This window comes from Syngnathoides biaculeatus, chromosome 3 (assembly GCF_019802595.1).
Source record: "Syngnathoides biaculeatus isolate LvHL_M chromosome 3, ASM1980259v1, whole genome shotgun sequence".
In the NCBI taxonomy this organism is placed as follows: domain Eukaryota; kingdom Metazoa; phylum Chordata; class Actinopteri; order Syngnathiformes; family Syngnathidae; genus Syngnathoides; species Syngnathoides biaculeatus.
The window spans coordinates 24,791,339-24,815,147 of record NC_084642.1 but is presented as its reverse complement, the minus strand read 5'-3'; the positions used below and the strand labels follow the sequence as shown (position 1 = coordinate 24,815,147).

The 23,809-nt window shown below is 40.6% G+C and overlaps 1 protein-coding gene across 11 annotated transcripts in view; it reads left to right on the top strand.

Annotated features, from left to right (window-relative positions):
• Nucleotides 1-23,809, top strand: part of acsf3 (acyl-CoA synthetase family member 3) — a 66,933-nt gene that overhangs the window by 10,426 nt on the left and 32,698 nt on the right. For 10 of the 11 annotated variants that reach the window (XR_009794260.1, XR_009794259.1, XM_061814958.1 and 7 more), the window contains 4 exons: nt 2,603-2,757; nt 3,273-3,418; nt 7,548-7,645; nt 10,174-10,300. Coding sequence is in view for 9 of the 11 variants with exons in the window: in XM_061814958.1 (XP_061670942.1) it covers nt 2,603-2,757; nt 3,273-3,418; nt 7,548-7,645; nt 10,174-10,300 (526 nt within the window). In the remaining 2 variants the exon portion in view is untranslated. The remainder of the gene's footprint in view (nt 1-2,602; nt 2,758-3,272; nt 3,419-7,547; nt 7,646-10,173; nt 10,301-23,809) is intronic. The other variant, XM_061814964.1, reaches the window with a different exon arrangement.

Sequence of the window (23,809 nt, the reverse complement as noted above, 5' to 3'; positions counted from 1 at the left end):
ACGGTAAGAGCTTAAGCAGCAAGCAGATCAATCGATGAGCTGACATTGAAGAATGATGGCGCTTGTTTGGCCCTGAGAAAGGAGGGGCGGCAAGGTGTGTGTGTGTCTTCAGAATACAAAGAGTGACGATTCAACTCTTTTCCAACATATAGGGGTTTTTAGGTCCTCAAGAGCTTTAATGGCTCTGAGCATAGATGGGAAGCAAAGACCCTTGAAGGACACTCAGGTCTGTCAGAAAGGCATTGCTCCACACTCATCATCGTCGTCAGTGTTTGACTGTTATCCCTGACCTTGTGTACTAGACCACAAAGCCAATTCAGAGGGGGGAAAAAAAGACTTTTGTCCTTCCCCTGAAGTTGTAGTTGCTTGATGAAATGCTCGTGTCTGTTTGTTTTATCCCTCAACTTCTCTGAAGGGTAGGCCAGGCAGTACTTTTTTAAGGGGGTAGAAAATATTCTCGTCATTGACACCACAATATATTGTAGATGGGGCCGATTCTTTTTACTGGATTTCTTGGTCCAACTCGACTTTCAGGAATATTAGCATTATGGGTGTGTCTGTTATGGATATTTAATATTTAAATGATTTACTGACACATTTTGTTTCATTACAAAGTGGGACATAAAACCTTCCGTTATCACGTAATCTACTGACTCCTTAATTTGGTCTTCATAATCAATTCATAGAACTGTAAAATGTTAGAGCATATTGGAAAAATGTCCATCGTGATGTCGACTTAATTCAAGGTTAATGTGTACAGTTGGCTTTTTACTTCTTTATGACGTTCAAAGACTAAGAAATGTAATGCATATTTCTTTTTTCTTTCTTTCTTTGTTTCTTTCTTTCTTTCTTCTTTCTTTCTTTCTGTCTTTCTTTTCATCTAACCTGTTTTTTTTTTATAATCCGTATGTCATAGAATATATTCAAACACGATTTTGATCACCTGAAGCAGCATCCACCGACAACTTTTAGCACATTGTGGATGTAGTCTGTGTCATTTTATTGGAAAAGCCGGCATTTGTATTTCACTCCCACCTTGAGTGCAGGTTCCACCACCTCCCTGAGGTATTCAGCATGCAGCCCATTCATTTAGGTTTTCACTGCATCCTGTCCCAGAGGTGGACGCTCGGTCTTTGACGGACATAAATTGCCTTCCTCTACCCTTCTGAGTGGACTTGGGGGAAGCGCTTGACTGGACTTGATGGACAGCACCCACAGTGGTCAAGTCAGAGCCGGTTAATAATTCGCCAGTCGCTATCTACCAGTGGCAGGGACACTTTCCTGTTTAGAGGAGTTTGTAAGACTTATGTGCTTTAAAAAGAGGTCTTGATTAGAGTATTGTCAAATCTCAATCGTGTCATCTTCAATTTATGAATTGCAAAATTTCTGGGTGAAAAAAATAGTAAATGAATAAATACAATTAACTGTGTTAAAAATGCTTGTTGTTGTGATTGTAGTCCACAGCACAGTAATCAGATCCAATCCAAAAGAGTAGGAAATTTGTAGAATGTATGCGCTTCTGTAATTTAGAAAAACAGTGATTCCCATACTCCCAGATTCGAAAATATCTATTGGATCCTATTCAAAATTGTATAATGTAATAGCCTTATAGCATTTTTTTTTAGTTCAGGGAGTGAAAATGAGAAATGGGGGCCAGTGAAAAGCAGTGATGCTATTGTCTACATGAATGAATGTGTTTCAGTGAGCTTGAGAGAATGGTGGTCGTGAGCAGAGACAGAAAGATGAAGGAGAGAGTAAATATAAAGAAAAAGAAGTACATCACTTGGTAAATTGAGGTAGAATTAATGTACCTGAAGGGAGGATAAGTTGACAGAGAGACAGTTTGGGAGGAGCATTTGTCTTCTTGGCAGAGGAAGAGGAGACAGACTTAAAGAACATGTCGTTCACCTTCACTTAATTCATCTTCCCATTCGGCTTTGCTGCGATTGGTGAGAAGAGTTGGAAGGGGTGATTTTTTTTCTTTTTTATATATATATATATATTTTGTGCTTCGAGAGAATTGTATGTTATTGGAACGTTTGTGTATAATCCATGTGCCTTTCTTCTGGCTTCCATTCTATTAATGAATGCATGTTTGAAGAAGCTCCACCACATGTAAAAGGGCATGTGTAGCCTTTCCTATGAAGTAAAAAAGCACATTTATCCAAGGTAGCTTGCATGGAAGGCCCTTCAACCGACCAGTGTGTCAGTTGTGCCCAAAAGCAGTTTCCTGTTTTCCTCTCTGTGACCTTTTCAAAAGCTGCCTTTTCTGTGTGTGTGTGTGTGTGTGGTGTGTGTGTGTGTGTGTCTGTGTGTCTGTGTGTCTGTCTGTGTGTCTGTGTGTCTGTCTGTGTGTCTGTGTGTGCACGCGTTGACAGCTTTAATATGAAGCTTCCACCTCTGCCTCCCATTTGCATTGAACAAAAGAAACAAAAAGGCACTTTTTGAATGACATGCAAATGTAGATGTAACCATTTCTTCTCCCTTTATGCTTGTATTGGTCCTGTCCATCATTGTCCTTATCATCTTCTTCCTTCTGCCCTCATCAGTCAGAAGCCCACCTCATTTCTGTTTTTTCTCCCTCCCCTCCCTTTCTTCCCAGGTATGGGAGATGCTGCTGAGCTCCAAAGCTCCACTGGTTAATGTTTTCATGGCTGTGCCAACTATCTACACCAAACTGATCGACTATTACGATCAGCACTTTACTCAGCCCCATGTCAAGGACTTTGTCAAAGCAGTGTGCAAAGAGAGGATAAGGTATGGCTTGTGGGGTCAACAAAAGAAACCGTTCGTGTAGATGTAAAGGTGTGTAAATGCCGACTGATATTTAATAAAATTAATCTGCATACATGTAATAGACACAACTCGAGGTAGACTGGCACATGTAGAAAAATGACAACTTAATGTCCAGCTCAGTTGCTTTCTACAGAGCTATAAACTTAACAGATCATGTTTGTCATTGTGGGGGTAGTTTGTAGTTGACCCTGTGATACAATTAAATAGTTTGATCAAATCACTCATAATGATGCTGTGAAGTTCTACAGAGCATTATTATGATTACAAAAAATATTTATTTCATACAGCATTGGTTTTGATTAGAGGATGTACCTAATTTTGTGGCCTGCGTGTGCAGGTTTAAGTGACAACATACAGTACAGTTTAATGCTTTATTTTCTTATACTCTATTGCTACTTTACTATGACTCAGACTTTAACCATAAATACTGTAAGTGGTGATTGTGACAGTTTCAAACCCTGTCCATCTCGCCTCAGACTGATGGTTTCTGGGTCCGCTGCTCTGCCACTGCCCACTCTTCAGCGCTGGGAAGAGATCACGGGGCACACCCTACTGGAACGCTACGGCATGACTGAGATTGGCATGGCGCTGTCCAACCCTCTAAAGGGCCCTCGCATCCCAGGTACTCATATGGATCACACACACATAGATGTCTCAAAACACAGACAACTTACTGTAACAAAGAAAGTTCAAGGAGCTGTTAATATTCATTTCTGAGTTGAAACAAAGCAAAGCTAATTTAATTTATACAGCACATTTCATACACAAGGTAACTTAGTGTCCTTTACATGATTAAAAGCATGTAAAAACAAAGAAAAAAAGCAGGTTAAACAGAGTTCTGTTGAAAGTCTTACTGATGATTTCTGAACATTTTTTTCTGTTTAGCCCTATTTGTAGTCTGTACAGATACGTGACAGCAGTTTTGATGAATCCTCCTTAATTTTATTAAAACAATAACCTTGGTGTCACCTTTAACTAAAAAACAGAGCTATTCAAAAGAGTTAAAATCACCTAGTAAGTTTCTTTACCACTCAAGACTGAAACACTATTTACAAAAAAAATTACATGTAAATATAAGATGTAGATGTCCTTTTATTTTAGTCATTCACATTTTTGTCCTGAAATATGTGAGGCAGTATATTTTTTAAATGGTCAGAAATAAATTATATGGAATACAGGAAAAATATAATATCTTGCTTATTTTTTACCTTGTAAAGATGGTGCATGATATTGTGGATCATGAGTGATCTATTATTATTACTCTTATTATTATTACTATTATTCTATTCTATTATTATTATTATTATTCTATAGTTCAGGACTATTATTCTGATCAATATGGTACTTTTTCTGAACTTCTTTCACTTTTTTGACGACCACCATATTGGGTTCATGTGGACCAGATGTGTGAAGTTCATTTTTGCCATGGGTCACTTTATAGTTATTATTTCCCTCAGAGGGCACACCTAATGTGACTGTGAAGCCATATAATTGTTTAATTGCCTTATCATACTATTTTATATACAGCACACAACAAATTCATGGAAGTAAAGGATAATTGTTTGTTTGACTATTGTTTAAGCTTCTGTAGAAAGGGTTTTGGTAAACAGAAATGCAGAAAATATCTCACTATAATTCTTACATGGAACAATTTTAAATATTTGTACCGATTTTAACGAGAGTTAAGTCTGCACACATGATTTGCTTTTGCGGACCACATAAAATAATGTGGTGGTGTGGATATGGCCCTTGAACCTTAAGTTTGAAATCTATGATCAAGTCAATATTCCTGAGATTCAAGCATCAATAACCATTTGCAGCCATGTATCCCTCCATCCATTTTATGTACCACTTTTGAGTTGTGGGTGAGGTGGAGCCCGTCCCGGCTGACTTTGGGCGAAAAGTGGGTACACCCTTGACTGGTTGCCAGTTAATTGCAGGGTAGGCACAGACAAACAGCCATTAACCCTCACACCTTCTGTATGTATAACATGCAAACGGCACTGGGAAGCCAAAATGTGAGAATCGAACCTCAGAACTGTGAGGCAGATGTGACACAATTGATGCATGTTAAGAAAAAATATTTGAAACAACTCCAAATATAATAGAGTGGAATTTAACTCCATAGAAACAACAGCAGCAATAAGTAATATAAATATAAGTAATATAATATATAAGTATTTTTGTCAAGCAGTGTAATTAAACTAAGCATATGAAACTTTTAAGTTATGGCCATGTGTGCAGCATGTAGCAGTGAATCCCTTGACTTAATATTTCAGAACATTCCATAGCTCGCATTTTCATACGGTGTGTTTGATCCATAGTCAGGGTAAAATCCCATGATTCCAACTCTATGCCTTCCTCACACATGCACAAATAAAAGCAAAGTCTCAAAATGAGGTCACATAAGAGACTTTCTTCTGATTTATCTTCTTCAACATCTCTTCCTATACTCCCACCACCTTCCCCACTCCTTTTTCATCTCGCCATTCCCTGGCCACCTCTCGCACTGACAGGTACAGTTAATTAGCTTGCAGGTTGTCTCGTGTCTTTATAGTTTTGTTGTTGTTGTTTTTGTCTGTTGGTCGTGTTGTTTGGCAGAAACAGAACAGGCTGTGTTTGATTCCTCTCCGGTGGTTATTAGTAGTAGTTTTAGGAGACATTTGCTTTGCTATGGATGCTTTCACAGCAGCACAAGCACATTCACGAAGAAAGGTGGACAGGTGTGGGGTAAACAGCCATGGTCACGAGTGGGGTTGATATTGTTTTGTCTTAAAGTAGGTTAAAAAAAGATCAAAAGCAAGAGGAAACAGAAAAAGAAGTGGCTACCCTCTGTGGCTCTATTTCATCCAATTTTTCTTTTTCTTTTCATCCTCTGAAAACAGAATAGACAGGTCCTATTGGACTTTATTGACATTTTTTGTTAGTTTTTTTTTATACATTCCACTGTATGTGGAGCACATATCTATGCCTGGCCTGTTTTTATTGTGTGTCTTAGAGTTTTAGAACATTCCAGATAAACAGCATACGTGATTCTAGCTCATAGCACCCTTGCAAAGATCTAAATATCTAGGATGATCTCATCTTCATGCTTTGTATCTCGTAAAAATATTGATGTGCCAATTTATCAGTTGTATCACTTTAGGAGAAAATGATGTAGTCACATAAATTTGATTCATTTATTTCAAGGATTTTTTTTTTTTGGATGTGAGACAAGAAAATGCTCAGCTGTACTGTAGCATACACATGCATACTAAATGTTCATTGTAGGTGCGACAACAATGCTGGACTGCAATCTCTGCTGCTCAAGATAACCACTTTCATACGCTCTAAGTGTACATGTTCTGTACTATTACTGTGAAAAGGGACAAGAGCTATTACTTGTATACGTCCAATCTTACACCCATCTTGACAGGGGATGTGAAAAAGACTTGTTTGATGACAAACATAAACAAGTTTCTTTTCAAAAAGATATTTCCAACTATCAACCCAACATGCCATCTGCTTTCATTTGTAAGTATGCCCTGGTCTTTCAAAACCCCATCAGTTTTCATTATAATGTATTAATATGTGTGGTCATCGCAAATGAAACAGTATACTGTAAGGTCCTGGGGCAAGGTGGTCCAAATATATACAAGGGCAGAAGATCCGTCCTGTGACCGCTAGATTTGCTGAAGGAAGACTTGTGCACAAAAAAATTGCACTGGTTTTCCAGAACATCCACATTTTAGTTTGGAATGTTTGAACAATGTGTTGATTGTTTTACTTAAATCTGATTGGAGGTTAACTGATTATTATTATTTTGAATCTGTCATCTTAATTCAACAATTTTAACAAACGTACGTCACTTGGAAAGGTCTTGTCAGGCACTCAGTTGCAGTCGGGCAGTGTTGAAAAGAGCCAAGCTAAAAGGAATGAGAGCAAAAGTAGAGCCAATTTACAAGTGGTTTTGTAAATGTATTAAGTACTATACAGGCATTGTGTGTCTGAGGAAGTGTATTGTTGTAAGTTAATGTTCTTGGAATATCCTTAACTTGAAAATAAATGGTCTGTGTAGACTATTGCATATGTTCAGCATTCTTATAAGCTGGCACAAATGTGACAGTATCCTTTTAAAAAGTGACTTCCCTGGTTGTGGTCCAAACACCGACTTCAGTACTACATCTGAGCGGGCTGGTGCCAACTCAGCCATAAGGCCTTCAGGTCACTGTATTTTCCAAGGTCAGCAAACTATTTTGTGACCAGTTTGTTGTCTTGGGGTGAGCACTCTCTCGGTGGTGGAGAAAATCGTTCATCATGGTGACTGTTTATTGGCTGCCACTGGTCTTTTTTTTTCTCATCAATTTACAACCGGTGGTCCGCCATAACTATCACGCTTTTGTTTGAACAAAACAGACTATAGTTTTGTTTAGAACATTTTGACATTTTGTTTGAGAGGTCAATTTAGACCTAAAAAGGATATCACCGCTTCAGTTTTGTTAAATGAATGGTAACTATTCTAAAATGTTTTTTGAGCCCTTCAATTTAACAACTTCCAAATTACATTAGAGTAAATACACTGTAATTATTTTGGGTTGCATTAGAAAAATGAGATGTCCATTACTACGCACTTAGAAGTGCATGAACAGACAAACACTGTCTTTTTCTGTGTTTTTGTGTGTGTGTGTGTGTGTGGTGTGTGTGTGTGTGTGTGTGTGTGTGTGTGTGTGTGTGTGTGTGTGCATTTCTGCATGTGTACACTTGTATAATAGGAGCTGTTGGGTTGCCACTGCCAGGTGTGGAAGTCCGAATTGTCATGAATAACTCAACCAACACCACAATTGTTGAGGGAAACATCAGAGAAAGTCAGGTAGGTAAATATTTGGAATAATGCAAAGAGTAAATGTTCCCTTAATGGCTAATATGTACTTTCTAGCCACAATACGTATATGTGTGGTCAAATAATTGTTTTTTTCTTATTTTGCATAATACTGAGATTGTTTCACAACAATATTATACATTTCTGTATAACAGGTGTGCCCAGTGGCTAACTCCCGAACTACCAGTTGATCTGCGAGGCAGTTAGGGTCGATTGTGAATACGTGTCCCCCCCATCCTTGCCTCTTCTGACATGTCACAGCGCATGCCCACATAAAGGCGTGTTCTAGCAAACTGGCTTCCTATTTACTGTCCGTCGCTTGGTTTCTCCACGGCAATCGCTGCAATACCCCTCCCCCTTCACATCATTGCTGCAACGATCATGAGACGCTTGCTGGGCAAAGAAGTGTGGGCACCCCTGCTGTGCAGTATATCAAGCCTCCTCTTGGGTCTGGCCTTATGGCTGGTGTGTTCTAATGAGCCAGAGAGCGTTAATGCCCAGAGATTGTTCCTGGTAAGGTGACCTTTGTTGGGCCTGTCTCTCAGGGAGGTTCCAGACCCACAGGAAGTTGGCACATCTGACAGCGACAAACAGATCGACAGGTCAAGTACAGATTGACCATCGTCACAGCCCTCTGTTGCATAGAATGTCAATTTACTCTTTTGCCCAAGAATAGCCACTGCACTGTCTCAAGAGCCCAATCGCTACATAACCTTTGCCAGGGTCTAGAGATCACAGTAGAAAAGTGACTGTGAACCCACACCAGAGGGGTGCATTATCTGGATTGACAATAAGAAAGAAATCCATTGTGGCCTATCTGCAAGTCACTCATCCGCTGATCACAGTGAGCAACAGACTACTGATGACCTGCTTTTCTCCATTCGCATGGTAAGATGACCGTTGTCTTTGCCTATGCCCCCACTGATGTCACAGACGTAATGCTGGATTTCTTCGACCGGGTCCATAAGATTGTCAGACAGACACTCCAGCTGGATTCCCATCAACAACAGAGTCCCACAAGGCTGTGTGGCTGCACCAGACCAATAGTATTTAATTGTATTATCCATCTGTTGACCAAAGTCTGTTAGCGGGTTCCAGTTTGTCCTTTGGCAACTAACATCTCACCGACCGTGAATGAGCCATGGAACCACATTGCCCAGCTCTTCTAACAGCTTTTTGTGCGTGAACAGTTTTGCAGTGCAGAAGTGAAATACTGCCTCTGTTTATCTTTATCCATCCATCCATTTTCGGACCTCTTTATCCTCACGAGGGTCATGAAAGCGCGGGTGCCCAACCCAGCTGTCATCAAGCGGGAGGCAGGGTCTACCCTGAACTGGTTGCCGGCCAACTGCAGGGCACATGGAGGCAGACAACAGTCGCGCTCACAATCACACCTGGGGGCAATTTAGAGCCGCCAATGAGTGCATGTTTTTGGGATGCAGGAGGAAACAAGAGTGCCTGGAGAAAACCAACACAGCCATGGGGAGAACATGCAAACTCCACACAAGCAGGGCCAGGATTTAAACCCTGGTCCTCAGAACTGTGAGGCCAACGCTCTGGGACCATGCTGCCTATATTTTACATATATATTTATATTATATTATATTATATATATTTATGTGTGTGTGTGTGTGTGTGTGTGTGTGTGTGTGTGTGTGTGTGTATATATATATATATATATATTTTTTTTTTTTTATTTGTAACCACAACCACAGCTTTTTAGAATAACAACTCCTCATTATTACCAGTATAAAATCCAGTTGCATTTTTCTAATGGTCTTCTCACACATTTCACTTAAATGTAGCCTTTATCAAAGATTTCAATTATGTGGTGCCTTAGTCTGAACGCAAGCGGACATGATGTAGAAGAAGCACATACAGTAGAGACTGCATGTAGAATTAAGAAGAGATGAACAAGAATGTAGCCGGGTAGTAAACACAGGATGCCATTTTACCTCTCTGTGTTAACTGGAAAATAAAGTGGGTAAAAAAATGAAATACAAGACTGCGTCTTGAGAACAGCACATTTATACAAAAAAAACTGTGTGAGAAATGAAGTGTTACTTAATCACACCATCGCTTTCTCTACTGGATGTGGTGCCTCGCCTGCTCATTTTTCTGTGCCATGGCTTCGTGATGGAAACACAGCTGGCTCAACTCAAGACAAGCAATGCAAAGAGATTGTTCATTTTTCAGAGCATACCGCTAATTTTTAGTCGGCAAAAAGTCTTGTTATCCATGTCCTCAAAGTATCTCCCCGAAGTGAAATTTCTTTTACTCCACCTATGTGAATTTATATACCCGGTCGGATAAAGTGGTACTGGTATGTACTACCAGAACGTTTCTTTCTATGTACTATAGACATACGGTATCAGCGCCGATACCGATACTGCTATCAGTGCATCCCAAAACATTATCTTTGTCAAGACAAACATTTAAGTTGAATGCAGCTCTTGCCTAGTAGTCAAAAACTCTCCTTTTAAACTGTCTTGGTCTCTCCCTCTCTTTCTATATTGCAGGTTAGGGCAGGTCTCGATGGGAAGGAAGGGGAGCTGCTGGTCCGAGGTCCGTCTGTCTTTAAGGGGTACTGGAACAAACCTCAAGAGACCGCAGAGTCTTTTACAGACGACGGCTGGTTTAAAACGGGTATCAAGCACTTTGGCCTCTATTTTCATGATTAGCACAAATCTTGTGCATCGTGTGGTGTAACTTTGCGAGGGAGTGGGCTTGACCAGTTTGTTTTAATCTTGCAGACGCGTGCAGCCGACATCTATGATGATGATGATGATGATAATAATAGTGTGATTTCTACAATCATTAAGAACTTTGGATGCCCACTGTTGGAATAATTCTGTCATGCACCTCACACATCAGAGAACCTCACCTGTCTCTATGTCTGCATGTACCCATACAAGATTCACCAAAATGGCATTAGATGCCCAGTGCCACAACTTAGACGTGGTATGAGCACCGCAAGGATTACACAGACTTTCTGTTTACCCAAATCTCAGCAGCTCTCGAAGAGCACACCTTGTATGTATGATGTATGATCTATGTATTGATAGGAATTGTCTGCACCAAGCTGGGCAGTGTCAGTGTTGTGGGACTTGTTCTTGCACCAAAAATGCAGTGAAAATAGAGTTCTCTGTCACCAGATTTGTCTCTGTGCATAGGCCATAGGACATATCCTCACAGTTTGGCGCAGAGCGCTCTGCCAAATGGCAAACAAGTGACCCTTGCACTGGAACCACTATCAAGATGCACTCCGCTTGCACTCTTGCGCACTTCTACAACTATATATCCCTATATGTCTTCTCTCATTCTGTCTGTCTTCCTTCATATTTTAAATGTACTTTGCTCTTGAAAGGGATACTTACACACGCATACACACACAAACATGCATTTCCTTGGATACAATGAATTCTAACATTCATAAATTATCTTGTTAAATTGAGTCACAAAAGGAGGAAAATAGACATGCAGATGACAGGAGGAAAGAGGTGGAAGATGAGCTTGGATACGGGTTTTTGAAGGAGGGGTAAAAGAGTCAGCTTGGACAAGGTGAGGGTGACTTGTGGATGGCAGATGCCTGAAAGCAGCAATGAAGTGATGGAGAGCAAAGTTGGGAGCAAAGAGTGTGTTTAATTGGCTTTGCAGCCTGGAAGGACAGAGATCCAGAGCACAGCACGCTTCTGTCACACTCCATTACAGCCACTGGCCACATAATGAGTGCCTGAGCAATCAGCTCCCCACAGACCATTCAGTACCTTAAGCCACCAGTGCATGCACAAACACGCCAAAGTTTGGATCTAACAGCAAAAAGCCCTTAAAAAAAAAAAGTTAACTGAGAATGTCAGTTAACCAAGAATATAAGCAGAAATGGGTCATTTAGAAGTTTGAACTGTTTGGCAGAACAAACTTGGAAGTAATTTACAACAAGGTTTCTCTGATGCCTTGTTTGTTTAAAAAGAGGGCGTTGGTGAGTCATAGATCCAGATGAATGTATTATATAGCCGCGAAGAAGAGAACAAAATAAACAATGTCATTTATGTAAAATGAGGACCACAGTTGGTGGAGAAAGTATTTGAATGGTTTGTAATTTCTTACATTTCTGCATTAATTGGTTATAAATGTGTATTCCGATTATCTAAATCACAAGAATAAACAGTTTTCTGAAACTAATACCACACAACTATGTTTTCATATTTTAATAAAACCTTACATGTAAACATTAACAGAACAACGAGGGGAAAAAGTAAGTGAAATGTTGGACTTGAGAATTGGTTGACCCTGCATTGACAGTAATAACCAGAACCAAAAGTTGCAGATTAGACATGCACAACAATCAGGTTGAATTTTGGAAATGTTGCAGTTGAGCATGATTCCTGGGATGTCTGGTGTCAATAGCTTTCTTGAGATCATGCCACATCATATCAATCGGGTTGAGGTCAGGACTTTGACTGAGCCACTCCACAAACCTATTTTCTTCTTCTGAAATCATTTTGTTGTTTGTTTGCTTTTGTCTTTTGGATCAATGTCCTGTTTGAACACTTTTAGCCATCCTGTTTAATTTTTTTTCCTTTTCAATTAATTTTTCCATTGATGTTTCCTAGCTGTCCACGCCCTGAGCTAGCAAAAAGCACACTCATGCAGTGATTCTCCCTCCACCACGTTTCAGAGTTGGGATAAGCTTGCGATGTTGCCGTGCTCTGCCTTTTTCGTCCACTCATGTGATTTTGTGTTCCTCCCAACCAATTTAACCATATTTTACTCTGTTCACTGAATCTTCTTCTTTTCCTTTCGGCTTGTCCCGTTAGGGGTCGCCACAGCGTGTCATCTTTTGCCATCTTAGCCTATCTCCTGCATCTTCCTCTCTAACCCCAACTGCCCTCATGTCTTCCCTCACCACATCCATAAACCTTCTCTTTGATCTTACTCTCGCCCTTTTGCCTGGCAGCTCCATCCTCAGCACCCTACCACCAATATACTCACTCTCTCGCCTCTGAACATGTCCGAACCATCGAAGTCTGCTCTCTCGAACCTTGTCAGCAAACCATCCAACTTTGGCTGTCCCTCTCATGAACTCATTTCTAATCCTATCCAACCTGCTCACTCTGAGCGAGAACCTCAACATCTTCATTTCTGCCATCACCAGTTCTGCTTCCTGTTGTTTCTTCAGTGCCACCGTCTCTAATTCGTACATCATGGCCGGCCTCACCACTGTTTTGTAAACTTTGCCCTTCATCCTAGCAGAGACTCTTCTGACACATAACACACCAGACACCTTTCGCCAGCTGTTCAAACCTGCTTGGACCCGTTTCTTCACTTCCTTACCACACTCACCATTGCTCTGGATTGTTGACCCTAAATATTTGAAGTCGTCCACCCTCCCTATCTCTTCTCCCTGTAGCCTCACTCTTCCCCCTCCACTTTTCTCATTCATGCACATATATTCTGTTTTACTTCGGCTAATCTTCATTCCTCTCCTCTCCAGTGCATGACTCCATCTTTCTAATTGTTCCTCTGCATGTCCCTGCTTTCACTGCATATCACAATATCATCTGCGAACATCATGGTCCAAGGGGATTCCAGTCTAACCTCATCTGTCAGCCTATCCATTACCACTGCAAACAGGACATTCTTAGCCATCTCTTCCTTTAAAATAACCCCTACTCCATTTCTCTTCCCATCTACTCCATGGTAGAATAATTTAAACCCTGCTCCTAAACCTCTAGCCTTACTACCTTTCCACCTGCTCTCTTGGATGCAGAGGATATCAACCTTTCTCCTAATCATCATGTCAACCAACTCCTGAGCTTTTCCTGTCATAGTCCCAACATTCAAAGTCCCTACACTCAGTTGTAGGCTCTGTGCATTCCTCTTTTTCTTCTGACGATGGATCCGGTTTCCTCCTCTTTTTTGTCTTCGACCCACAGTAGCTGAATTTCCACCGACGCCCTGCAGGTTAGCAGTGCCGGGGGCGGGCGTTGTTAACCCGGGCCACGACCGATCCGGTATGGGATTCTTTAGATGAACGCTCATATTTGTTTGGCACAGTTTTTACGCCGGATGCCCTTCCTGAAGCAATCCTCTGCATTTATCCGGGCTTGGGACCGGCCTACAGATTGCACTGGTTTGTGCCCCCCAGGGCTGCATTCTCTGTTTACTGAATATTTTGCCGGTAATGCTGTGGAACATCCAAAGTGCTCTTTATCAAATTTTAAAGGTGTAGCAATGTTTTCTCTTGCTTGACTTCAAGAGAGCTATTCACACCTCGGAATCACGCATCCTAGGAATCTTGCTAAGCTGCAACAGTTTTGTAAAGAGGAAGAGGCCAACATTCATCCTGATTCTTGTGAACTTCTGAGCTGCAATGACACAAAACATTTGCTTGAGGTTATTGTTGCATGAGGAGGGTCGACCAGTTAACTCTTAAGGTTTCACTTTTTTCGTCCCTGTCAGGGGAATGTTTATAGTGTTTTCAAAAAAAATGTGAAAACATAATTGTCTGTGTGACTGTTTATTCTGACTATTTTTTATGATTTAGATTAGCAAATTACATTTTATCATCAGATTATCAAACTGCATTTCATGACCAATTTGAGCAGAACTCTTAAGAAAAGGAAAAAGAGGGTTAACATCCTTTTTCCTTCCACTGTATACAGTGCATCTCCCACTAAATAATAAACATTTTGTTCATACAAAAGCCAAACATATTACACATAATGTCGTGTCCCCTCTTGTGTCCACATAGGTAGAGGTGATCCGATGTGATTAGGTCGTAGACTGCTGGTAAACGTTAAACTCCACCAGTTTTAAAGAGCAGAGAGGAGCAATTGCATTTTCTCTTTGTATGTGTTACTGTCATGTTTGTGATACCACTCCCCCCCCACAAAAACAACCAAATGCAATGGTATTTTGGCAAATCACCAATCGCCAAATCATGAACTTAAACCAAGGCATGAAGCAAACTGATCTTCGGCGTGCTACACCCCGAGCTCTACATCTGTGCTTTAACCAGCATAACAAGCCCTGTGAGGCCACCATAACAATAATCTGGCCTGTGATCGTTTCATATTTTAAAATGACAAGAATTACAATGCTAATTTCCTTTAGCCTATCCATGGCGTTTCCCATAGTCTATTTTGGCATTGTGAAAGCAGACTGTATTGTGTATTACACAAATGGTAATGATGCTGTGTTGAAAGAACACTGCCACTCCTTTGGAAAGCTGATATCTACCTGCCGAACTAAACACTGCTGGTTCACGGAGATGTGAGGGGGGAATAGAAAGCAAACGAAAACTGGGGAAATAGCACAAGTAACACAGATGATAAAATAATCCTAATGCTACAACAATATATGCACACCAATAACATGAAACAGAATGCAGCCCCCTCAACCCACCCAATCAACGATTACGTGTTGTGACAAAAAAAAAAAAAAAAATCAGTTGGAACCCCCACTAACTTACCCCCATTGACAATTACAGTTTTGGGCCAAAACATTTACAGCCGGCCCCATCCCTGTCGACAATGTTGTTATGAAGCAAGCAAAAGCCACCACCAGTGCCTGCATCCAAACTGAACAGTCCCCCAAGCTGCTAATTGCTAAGTGATTGTACCATGAAGTCACAAAGCACCAAAATAATAATTAAAACATGATTTTGATATTCGACAGTATGCAGATTTATTTAGCGCCTATGACCTATTATTTTACATTATAGTTTTAGGGTTGTATATAGGGTTTTAGATAACACTCTAGGGTTCCTCATTGTTTGAAGGTTAAGGCTCTGAAAAAGTTAGTTTGTCTGAATTTACTGTAACTTACAGTAAGTGGACTTGTGCTTCAGTGCTTTTTTCCTGTTTGGCCTATCACAGGCGATATGTTGGCGAAGGTTATACACACAAAAAAAAGAAACAGCAACACATATTTGCAAATGTAGACTGTATTGTTGGTCCATTACACAAATGACCCGGTGTTTTAAACTTAAATTCTCTGCTCCCAAGCCAGCGCTATCAACATAACAAAGACCTATCCTCAGTCAGTCTTCTGCACAGAGGCAACTGATCAGAGGAAAGGAGGTAGTCTTGGCTAAATACGGACAAAGCACATACAAAACTGGGTCAAACAGAAGTAGCTGTCAAATGAGTCTTTTCTAGACACTCGTATTACAAAACCAAGCTGTTTTTTTTTTTTTTTAAACAAATGAGATTGACACTTATATGAAGTCACTCTGTGGAGGTCAAAATAGCCCAAATCCTGGTCATTTAAGACAATAGCTCTACTGTTAGTGACCACGTGTCACTGTATGGACAATTAAATTAAAGTGTTTATTGAAAAGTTGTTGGCTGATTTGCTTAACAGCCTTGCGCCTGAATTTTTAGATATACTGTACATTGAATGGTGTGCGGCAAATCATTATGTGGAAAATTGCTAAACTGGTCATTTGGAGTTCACCGCTATTTGCACTTTGCACTGTTCTTTGCTTCTGCATCACTTCACCCCCACACTCTTTAGTTCACAGACCAGCTTTTTCTCTCTTTTCACACGTCTCTGACTGTCAGCTGTTTGATTCTCACCTTGAGCTTTTTATGTTACCTTTTCGCTGTCTATGATTTACTTGCCGGACATTTGCAGAGAATTGAGTGACACCCAGCACTAGACTGCTTTCCAGACATCTGACTAAGATCTGTTTTTATGTATCTTATGCATCATTTGCTTTCGAGCAATCCCTCTATCAGTGTGATGATTGTAACAAGCGCCGGGAGCCTTTGTTGCCGCCTCAAAGAGATTTTGTAATTGGATTGCTCTAGATAAGCATTTAAGAGATTTAATGGTTTAGTTGGTAAGTTTTTTTTTTATCCTGAAGAAAATTCAGTAAATAGATGGGCCAGTCATTACTTTATGGGTCTTAAGACATACTAGCATGTCTTAGTTCAAAAAAATAAAATAAATGAATCAAATGTACTATTAGTTACAATAATCTAATTTTCTTATTTTCACTTTTTATTCATACTGCCAGTTGAAAAGAATAATTAACTGCCACAGAATTACATTACAAATATATGTAGGCCTGCTGAGTATGAGATCGAATAATTGTCTGTGGAGTACTGTGGAGATGGTCTACAGATCCAATTTCTGGAGAATGATTTGGTCATAAAATGAAGTGTACTGCATCTGCTATAAATAGCTGTAGCTATAAATATCATTACATTCATCCTTATCATTTGTACTCTGGAGCAGCGCTCCGTAAGTGCACCGTAATCTTCATTCAGCGCGCACACACAAAATGAAACTTTGCTGTCTCCTTTTTCTGAGCCTAGCAAATGTGCATTGTATTAGATAAACCAGCATAATTGTTGAGTTCAAAGAGAAGAACTCATTGGCCGTAGAAAATGAAAGTCATTGTTTTTGTGCCAAGACCCAGCTAGCTAAATGGACTCTCGGTCGAAAGGCGCTTCATTGAAGACGCTAACAGGCACAAAAAAAAAGACAAAATGGCCCAAGAAACATGGAATTTAAGAAGAAAAGGAGTGTGAATTCAAATCAATAACTCCTCAGCAGGCTAGAGATGTCTCTACTAGTGTTAGTGGGCCTGTGGAACTTGACTGGCAGCTCTAGAGGGAAGCTGTCACCTTCCCCCAAGTGCTCACTCTTCCACTCAACCTCACAAACATCTCTAAGCACAAAAGTATGAAAATCATACTTTTTAACACCCCTTTTTGTGCTCTTTGCTTGAGTCTGTCCATCGTTTCCAGAGCTACGCAGAGTTTCCCATGGCAGCTCATCTGTTGTTATATGCCAGCCCCATCTCCAGAAGTCACTGCTAATGGAAACATTAATAAATTGTTGAACTTGTAAGTAAGCCATGGAGAGGGAGCATGAAGAATTATCTCCATTTTGGATAACATCTGCTTGGTTCTAGCAGCTTTTGAAAATGAGAAGTTTGTGATGTTGACTTACTTAATATTGGAACACCAAATGTTAACACTGGTCTGAAAAAAAATTTTGCCTTCCAATCTTGGTTTTACTCTCTCCAGTTTATTCAGAGGAAGTCAACTATTTTACAGATGAAGTTTTGTTAATTATGGTTCAGTTGGTAGAGTGTCAGCCATTGACAGCAGTTTGCATCCCTGCTCCTACTTTTATCTGTCAAAGTGTCCTCGGGCAAGAATACACTGAGCCATAAATTCGTCCCAGTGGGGCTGGCAGCGCCCTGCATGGCAGCAGCCGGCCACTGGTGTATGAATGTAAGCCTCCTTAAAGCCCTTCGGGTACCATGATGGTTTCGAAAAATGTGCTACATAAGTGCACTCTTTACCATTTACCATTTTACCTGTGGGTTTACATAGGCTACATAATACATTTTTACAGTTTACTGTACATTTTTCCTTCCAAAGATGCTCCTGTTTAATTTTGGTGAGAAGTGGTTCGATCATAAAAATCTATATATGAAACTTTGTCATTGTCGCGTCTGAAACCCAATTCCATCAGGATCAGATGCAAATTCCAAATGTGGCAGCAAGTAAATAAATCATGTTCATGCAGTTATACCTTCAGCTCTTCAGAGCAGACATAATTTGTCATTGATGTATGATCTAATAACGTTATGTTCCTTTGGATCTAAATTTCTTCTGGATCAGGATGAACCAGTGGCTTCTTTTATCTTTTTGGAACCGGGATAAAGCAGTTCATATTTTTTTAAGATGTCAAGAATTGGCACAGGTCTGTGTTCCCTGCCTGACCTCTCAAACAATGTCCTTATAAACCAAATACATGACTCTGAAAATATCTGTGACCAGATATGTGGATGTGTCCAATAGTAAAGTAGAGTGTATATGCCTTCTGGGTCAACTCTGTGCTAATAGGTCAACCAAAATCATTGCAGATTTCTTTCAGACATCAGCCGTCGTGGTTCTTTTACGCCCAACAGTCCTTTCTCTCTCTTCTTTACATTCTGTACCAATGTCAGATTTCACCCTCAGTCACATTCTGTGACAACTTCCAGTGGGACACACACCAACTCACTGGCCTCCCAGCAGTTTGCGCAAAGAAACCTCCCCTCCCGCCCATTTAGTGCCGGGTTGTCAGCTTGGAGAGGTGTTGGGTTTCCCAGAGCCACAATGCTCTTCAACATTTTTGAAACTGTTCAGGCATTCATTAGTCCGCTCTGTGCATTGTGACTGTGGATTATTTTTTTGTTTTGTTTGTGTTTTATTTCCTGCTTTGTCCCTGTCCGTGCACTACTACTTTACTGTGTGGAGGGGTATGGCAAGAACCGTGGAAGAAACTTTGATTCAACTCGGTGAAAAACTTTGGCCTTGCCTGAGGTCTTAACTTTCTGAGTGCTCTCTTTATGTGTATCCACATTGTCGACGAAAAAGTACGAACCCAAAGTGAGGACGGTAATCAGTGTGTCTCAGCTTTCGGTTGTCATCATCAAGTTTTCCACCTTCAGATTTGTGTGTTTGACTGTAGAACAGAAGCATGTAAATGGTGGTTAAGTAGTTTTCTCGATGAACGTTGCAGATCTGAGACAGACATCAATCCTGAAGTTCAGCTTGTTATCGGCTCGTGAAGAGGCAGAGAGCAAGCAATCTCATTAGAAACATTACCATAAAGTAATTCAAGCTCCTTTAATTGCATTATATTAAACAAATTAGATCAGTCATCCAAGTGCAAAGTGCTGTTTTGTGTGATATTAATTACCAAAAAAGGAGCTGTGACAAAAGTGAAGGATGATAAATGATGTCAGAGCTGAGATTTCAGTGCTTTGGCTGTCTGTTATTTATCCTCATTAACTCCTCCATCTTGGCTTTGGGGCTTTAATTTAGAACCTTAATATTCATGTAAGCCAAGTGTTTACAGTCCCCCTGAAAAGAGGCAGGACTCGCATTTACTCTCCTGGTCTTTGAGCAGATAAGGCTCTCCTCCTCTCAGTAATGGAGGGCACTCGGCTTGAATCTGGTGCCGTAGGTTCTGCTGGATATTGTGAGCAACCATGACTCCACTTGTACACTGTCTAAGAGAAATGTCAGCCAGCTCGCACTTCACCAGCATCAACAAGCACAACACTCCTGCCCAAATATCACTTGTAGTTTCAACTGTTTTGTTTGCGTACAGTGTCCCTAAAGTGAAAAGGGCCACTCACACAGTGACTAACTGCAAACATGCAGTGTAGTCATGTCTTTAAAATAGAGTACAGTATGATATATATATATATAGAGAGAGAGAGAGAGAGAGAGAGAGAGAGAGAGAGAGAGAGAGAGAGAGAGAGAGAGAGAGAGAGAGAGAGAGAGAGAGAGAGAGAGAGAGAGAGAGAGAGAGAGAAGAGAGAGAGAGAGAGAGAGAGAGAGAGAGCTAGAGAGAGAGAGAGAGAGAGATATGTGTACATATACATGTTTGTGTGTGTGTAGATTATAAAATAAAAAGATTTTACCATAACTAAAAAGTCAGAGAAGAGAGGTTGAGATAGACAACATACTTCTTCTCCTTTCAGCTGTCCCATTAGAGGTTGCCGTGTCATCTTTTTCCATCTAAGCCTGTCTCTTGCATCTTCCTCTCTAACACCAACTGCCCTCATGTCCTCCCTCGCAACATCCATCAACCTTTTCTTTGGTCTTCCTCTCACTCTTTTGGCTGACAGTTCCATCCTCAGGACCCTTCTACCAATATACTCACTCTCGCCTCTGAACATGTCCAAACCATCGAAGTCTGCTCTCTCGAACCTTGTCAGCAAAACATCCAACTTTAGCTGTCCCTCTAATGAGCACATTTCTAATCCTATCCAACCTGTCCACTCCTAGCGAGAACCTCAACCTCTTCATTTCTGCCACCTACAGTTCTGCTTCCTGTTGTCTCTTCAGTGCCACCGCCTCTAATCCGTACATCAAGACCGGACTCACTCCTGTTTTATAAACTTTTTCCTTCATCCTAGCAGAGACTCTTGTGTCGCATAACACACCAGACACCTTACGCTAGCTGTTCCAACTTTCTTGGACCCGTTTCTCCACTTCCTTACCACACTCACTATTGATCTGTTTTTGACCCCAAGTATTTGAAGTCATCCACCGTCACTATCTGTTCTCCCTGGATCCTCACTCTTCCCCCTTCATCACTCTCATTTACTCATTTTAGAGAGGATTTAACGTCACATTGTCAAAATAGGGTACATATTACACGACCTATTGGATACACTGCAAAGCACTGGATTTCCCCTTTAAATTCTTCTGCCACACATATGGCACACCTCACCACCGTCCAAAGGTATTTTGCAATGCTTTGCAAATGTTTATGTCAGTGGTTGTTGTTTGAGTTAGTGAGGGGTTGTCTTCATCTCTGTTGTCTTGCCTCAGTGACGTCGCTGAAATCTTGTGTAGTACTGAAAACAAAAATCTTAAATCGGACCTTCAACTGTCCCGCCACACTGAGCAGAGAATACAGTATCAGACATTCAAATGGCTATTGATTGACAGTTGCATTCACACCTCAAATCACAAGTATTTTAGTGTTGCATTAGAATTGTGATATACAAGACAAGACTTGGTTGAACTGCTTGTTTTTCCTGTGTGAGAAAAAGCACACAATTTTATTTTATGTTATTAAATTACTGGCCTGTGGTCTTGGTACTCTGCAGGAGTCGATTTTTCTTATCATGTTGGTGTGTGATATTTACAATAAATCTGGTTGAGCAAAGGTATGTGTTTGAGGAAGGAATGATGACATAATGTGTCGCTCGTGACACTATTCCATCCATCCTTTTTTGTGCCATTTGCCCTCACGTATTACGTTTATGCTGGAGGCCATCATTGCTCACTTTGGGCGAGATAGAGAGTATACATAGATTGAGGGGCATTGACTGGTTGCCAGTCAATTGCAGAACGCACATTATAGACAACCACTCCCACTCTCACCTACTGTATGGACCACTGTTACACTGCGGTGACTGTACAGTTATTTAACTTTTTCTCCAAACACCAAGAAAAATTGTAGTCATTGGAGTTGCTTCATTTTATTTGCCTTGGACAGCAACTAGTTTCACAGTGTGATTACACGCCAGTTTTTTCATCACCTGTGTTACCCACGTCTCTCATTTTCAAGTTGTTGATTGAATTAGGTTTTATTGAAAAAGTGAAACTTTCTCTGCCCTCCATTTTCAGTTGGTCTTCATCAGTTTTTATTTCTTTTTCTTCTTTGCCTTCACTTTCTTTAATGCCTCTGAATGAGATGAAAGCCCAGTGCAATTAGGCCTCTTATCGTTTTAATTAAGAAAGCCATTCGGCCATATCTTCCTCTGACGCCACAGCGCAAAATGGTGGAGCGTCTCTGATGCCTGAAGTCATACGTTTGTGTGCGTGTGTTTGCGTGCGTACATGTGTGTGGTTACTCCCTGTGTAAATACTGTATATATGATGTATTGGTGTTCGTGTGGCCCAGTAACACAGTTCCCAACAACTCTGTGCTTGTTTTTTTAATTATTTTTATCAGCTAGTGTTCTCCAATCGCAATTCCCACTTGTGCAACTCTCTGAACATGCTGTTCCAGCACAAGTTCCCCCTGCCCCCTCTCCTTCTCTTAAGAAGTACTTCAAACTCAACGCAAGTATGTTGTGACTGTTAGTTTTTGTGATTACCTAAAACCATTATTTCTTTTTGACAGAGAGGGAAGGTTACAAAAGCGGTCAGCCTCAGCTCGCAAAGAGAGGCCTGCAAACACAAGAAAAGAAACTATAAGTGTCTATAAACCCAGGTGCCTGCAGTCAGAGAAGATAGCAACAAGGCTTGTTTTTATTTCCTCCCTCATCTGAAAGCAAGAGGAAGACAGAAAAGAAGAAAGTGTAACAACCCCTTTACTGTTGTTAACACCCGCATCCCCCCTTGGTTTACTCCCATCTTCCCTCCCCTCCCCCGTTACCGTGGCCTATCAGTGCAGAGCAGTGGTCTGTGAAGAAATTCCCGATATCTAAATTTACACTCTGTATCAATCTTGTTTAATAGACTGGAAAGCTTATAGCCAGCGTGGCAAGCCGGCATAGAGAGCAGCGGTGATAAATTGTCGGTGTGCAGGCGACAGGCGCCCGTGATGTATAATGAAATATTTATGATTTATTCCAGCTAATAAACTGAAATGAAGTGTGTGATGTATAGGAGCAGATGGGCCTTCTATTGATGCGGAGGCAGAGAGGCAAGTGGAAGGAGAAGATGGGGAGATAGTTGGAGAGAAGGAACAGGTGATGTGATGAGAGATGCTTTGGAGAGGTCACAGAAAAGGCTGAATGATGAGGTGGGGAAAAAGGATGTTTATTTGTCAGGGACAGGACGAGTCTGATAAAGGCATTGGCCACAACATTAAGTACACCAGCAGAAACTAAATACCGTATAGTTGTATTATTTTGACGAGAGATATCCGATATTACATATTTTCCAAAACGGTGCCTGTACAGTTATCCACTCTTGAGTAGTTTCCAACTGCTTCATGGGAAACGAAGAATTTTTCAATGCACTGAATAATAACATTCTCTTATTCTCAGTCAAAAAAATAAGATGCATTTGTAAGGTTCAGTAAGTATACGCATGAAATACTCTGTTGAAAGTAATGATGCACTGAAAGGAAAATTTTGGGCCAAAACTGAAAATGAGGAAACCAAGGCTGTGAAAACTGAAACATACAAAAAAATGACCACGCCAGTTATTAATAAAATTGCATGTATAGCTGTACCTTTAGAGATGCCAGTCTATGAAATTCACAATAAGAACAGTTTGTCTGAATTTACATATGTTTAAAATTAAGAATGTGACCACAGGATGGTTGCTGCACTATTTTATCTAATATGATAAATAGATGTAGGAAAACAATCAAATCTGTATAATTGTAATTATTAAAATATAACTTTATTATTTGTTATTTTAATGTATTTACTGGATCAACCTGGGGCGGCACAGTAGTGCAACTGGTTAGAGCGTTGGCTTCACAGATCTGAGGTCCAGGATTGAACGTCCCCCCCATGCCTGCATCTCTTGGATGCATGGCCTGTAATTTTAAAAAAATACATTACATCCATCCATTTTCTGAGCCGTTTCTCCTCACAAGGGTTGCGGGATTGCTGGACCCCATCTCAGCTGTCATCAGGCAGGAGGCAAGGTACACCTTGGT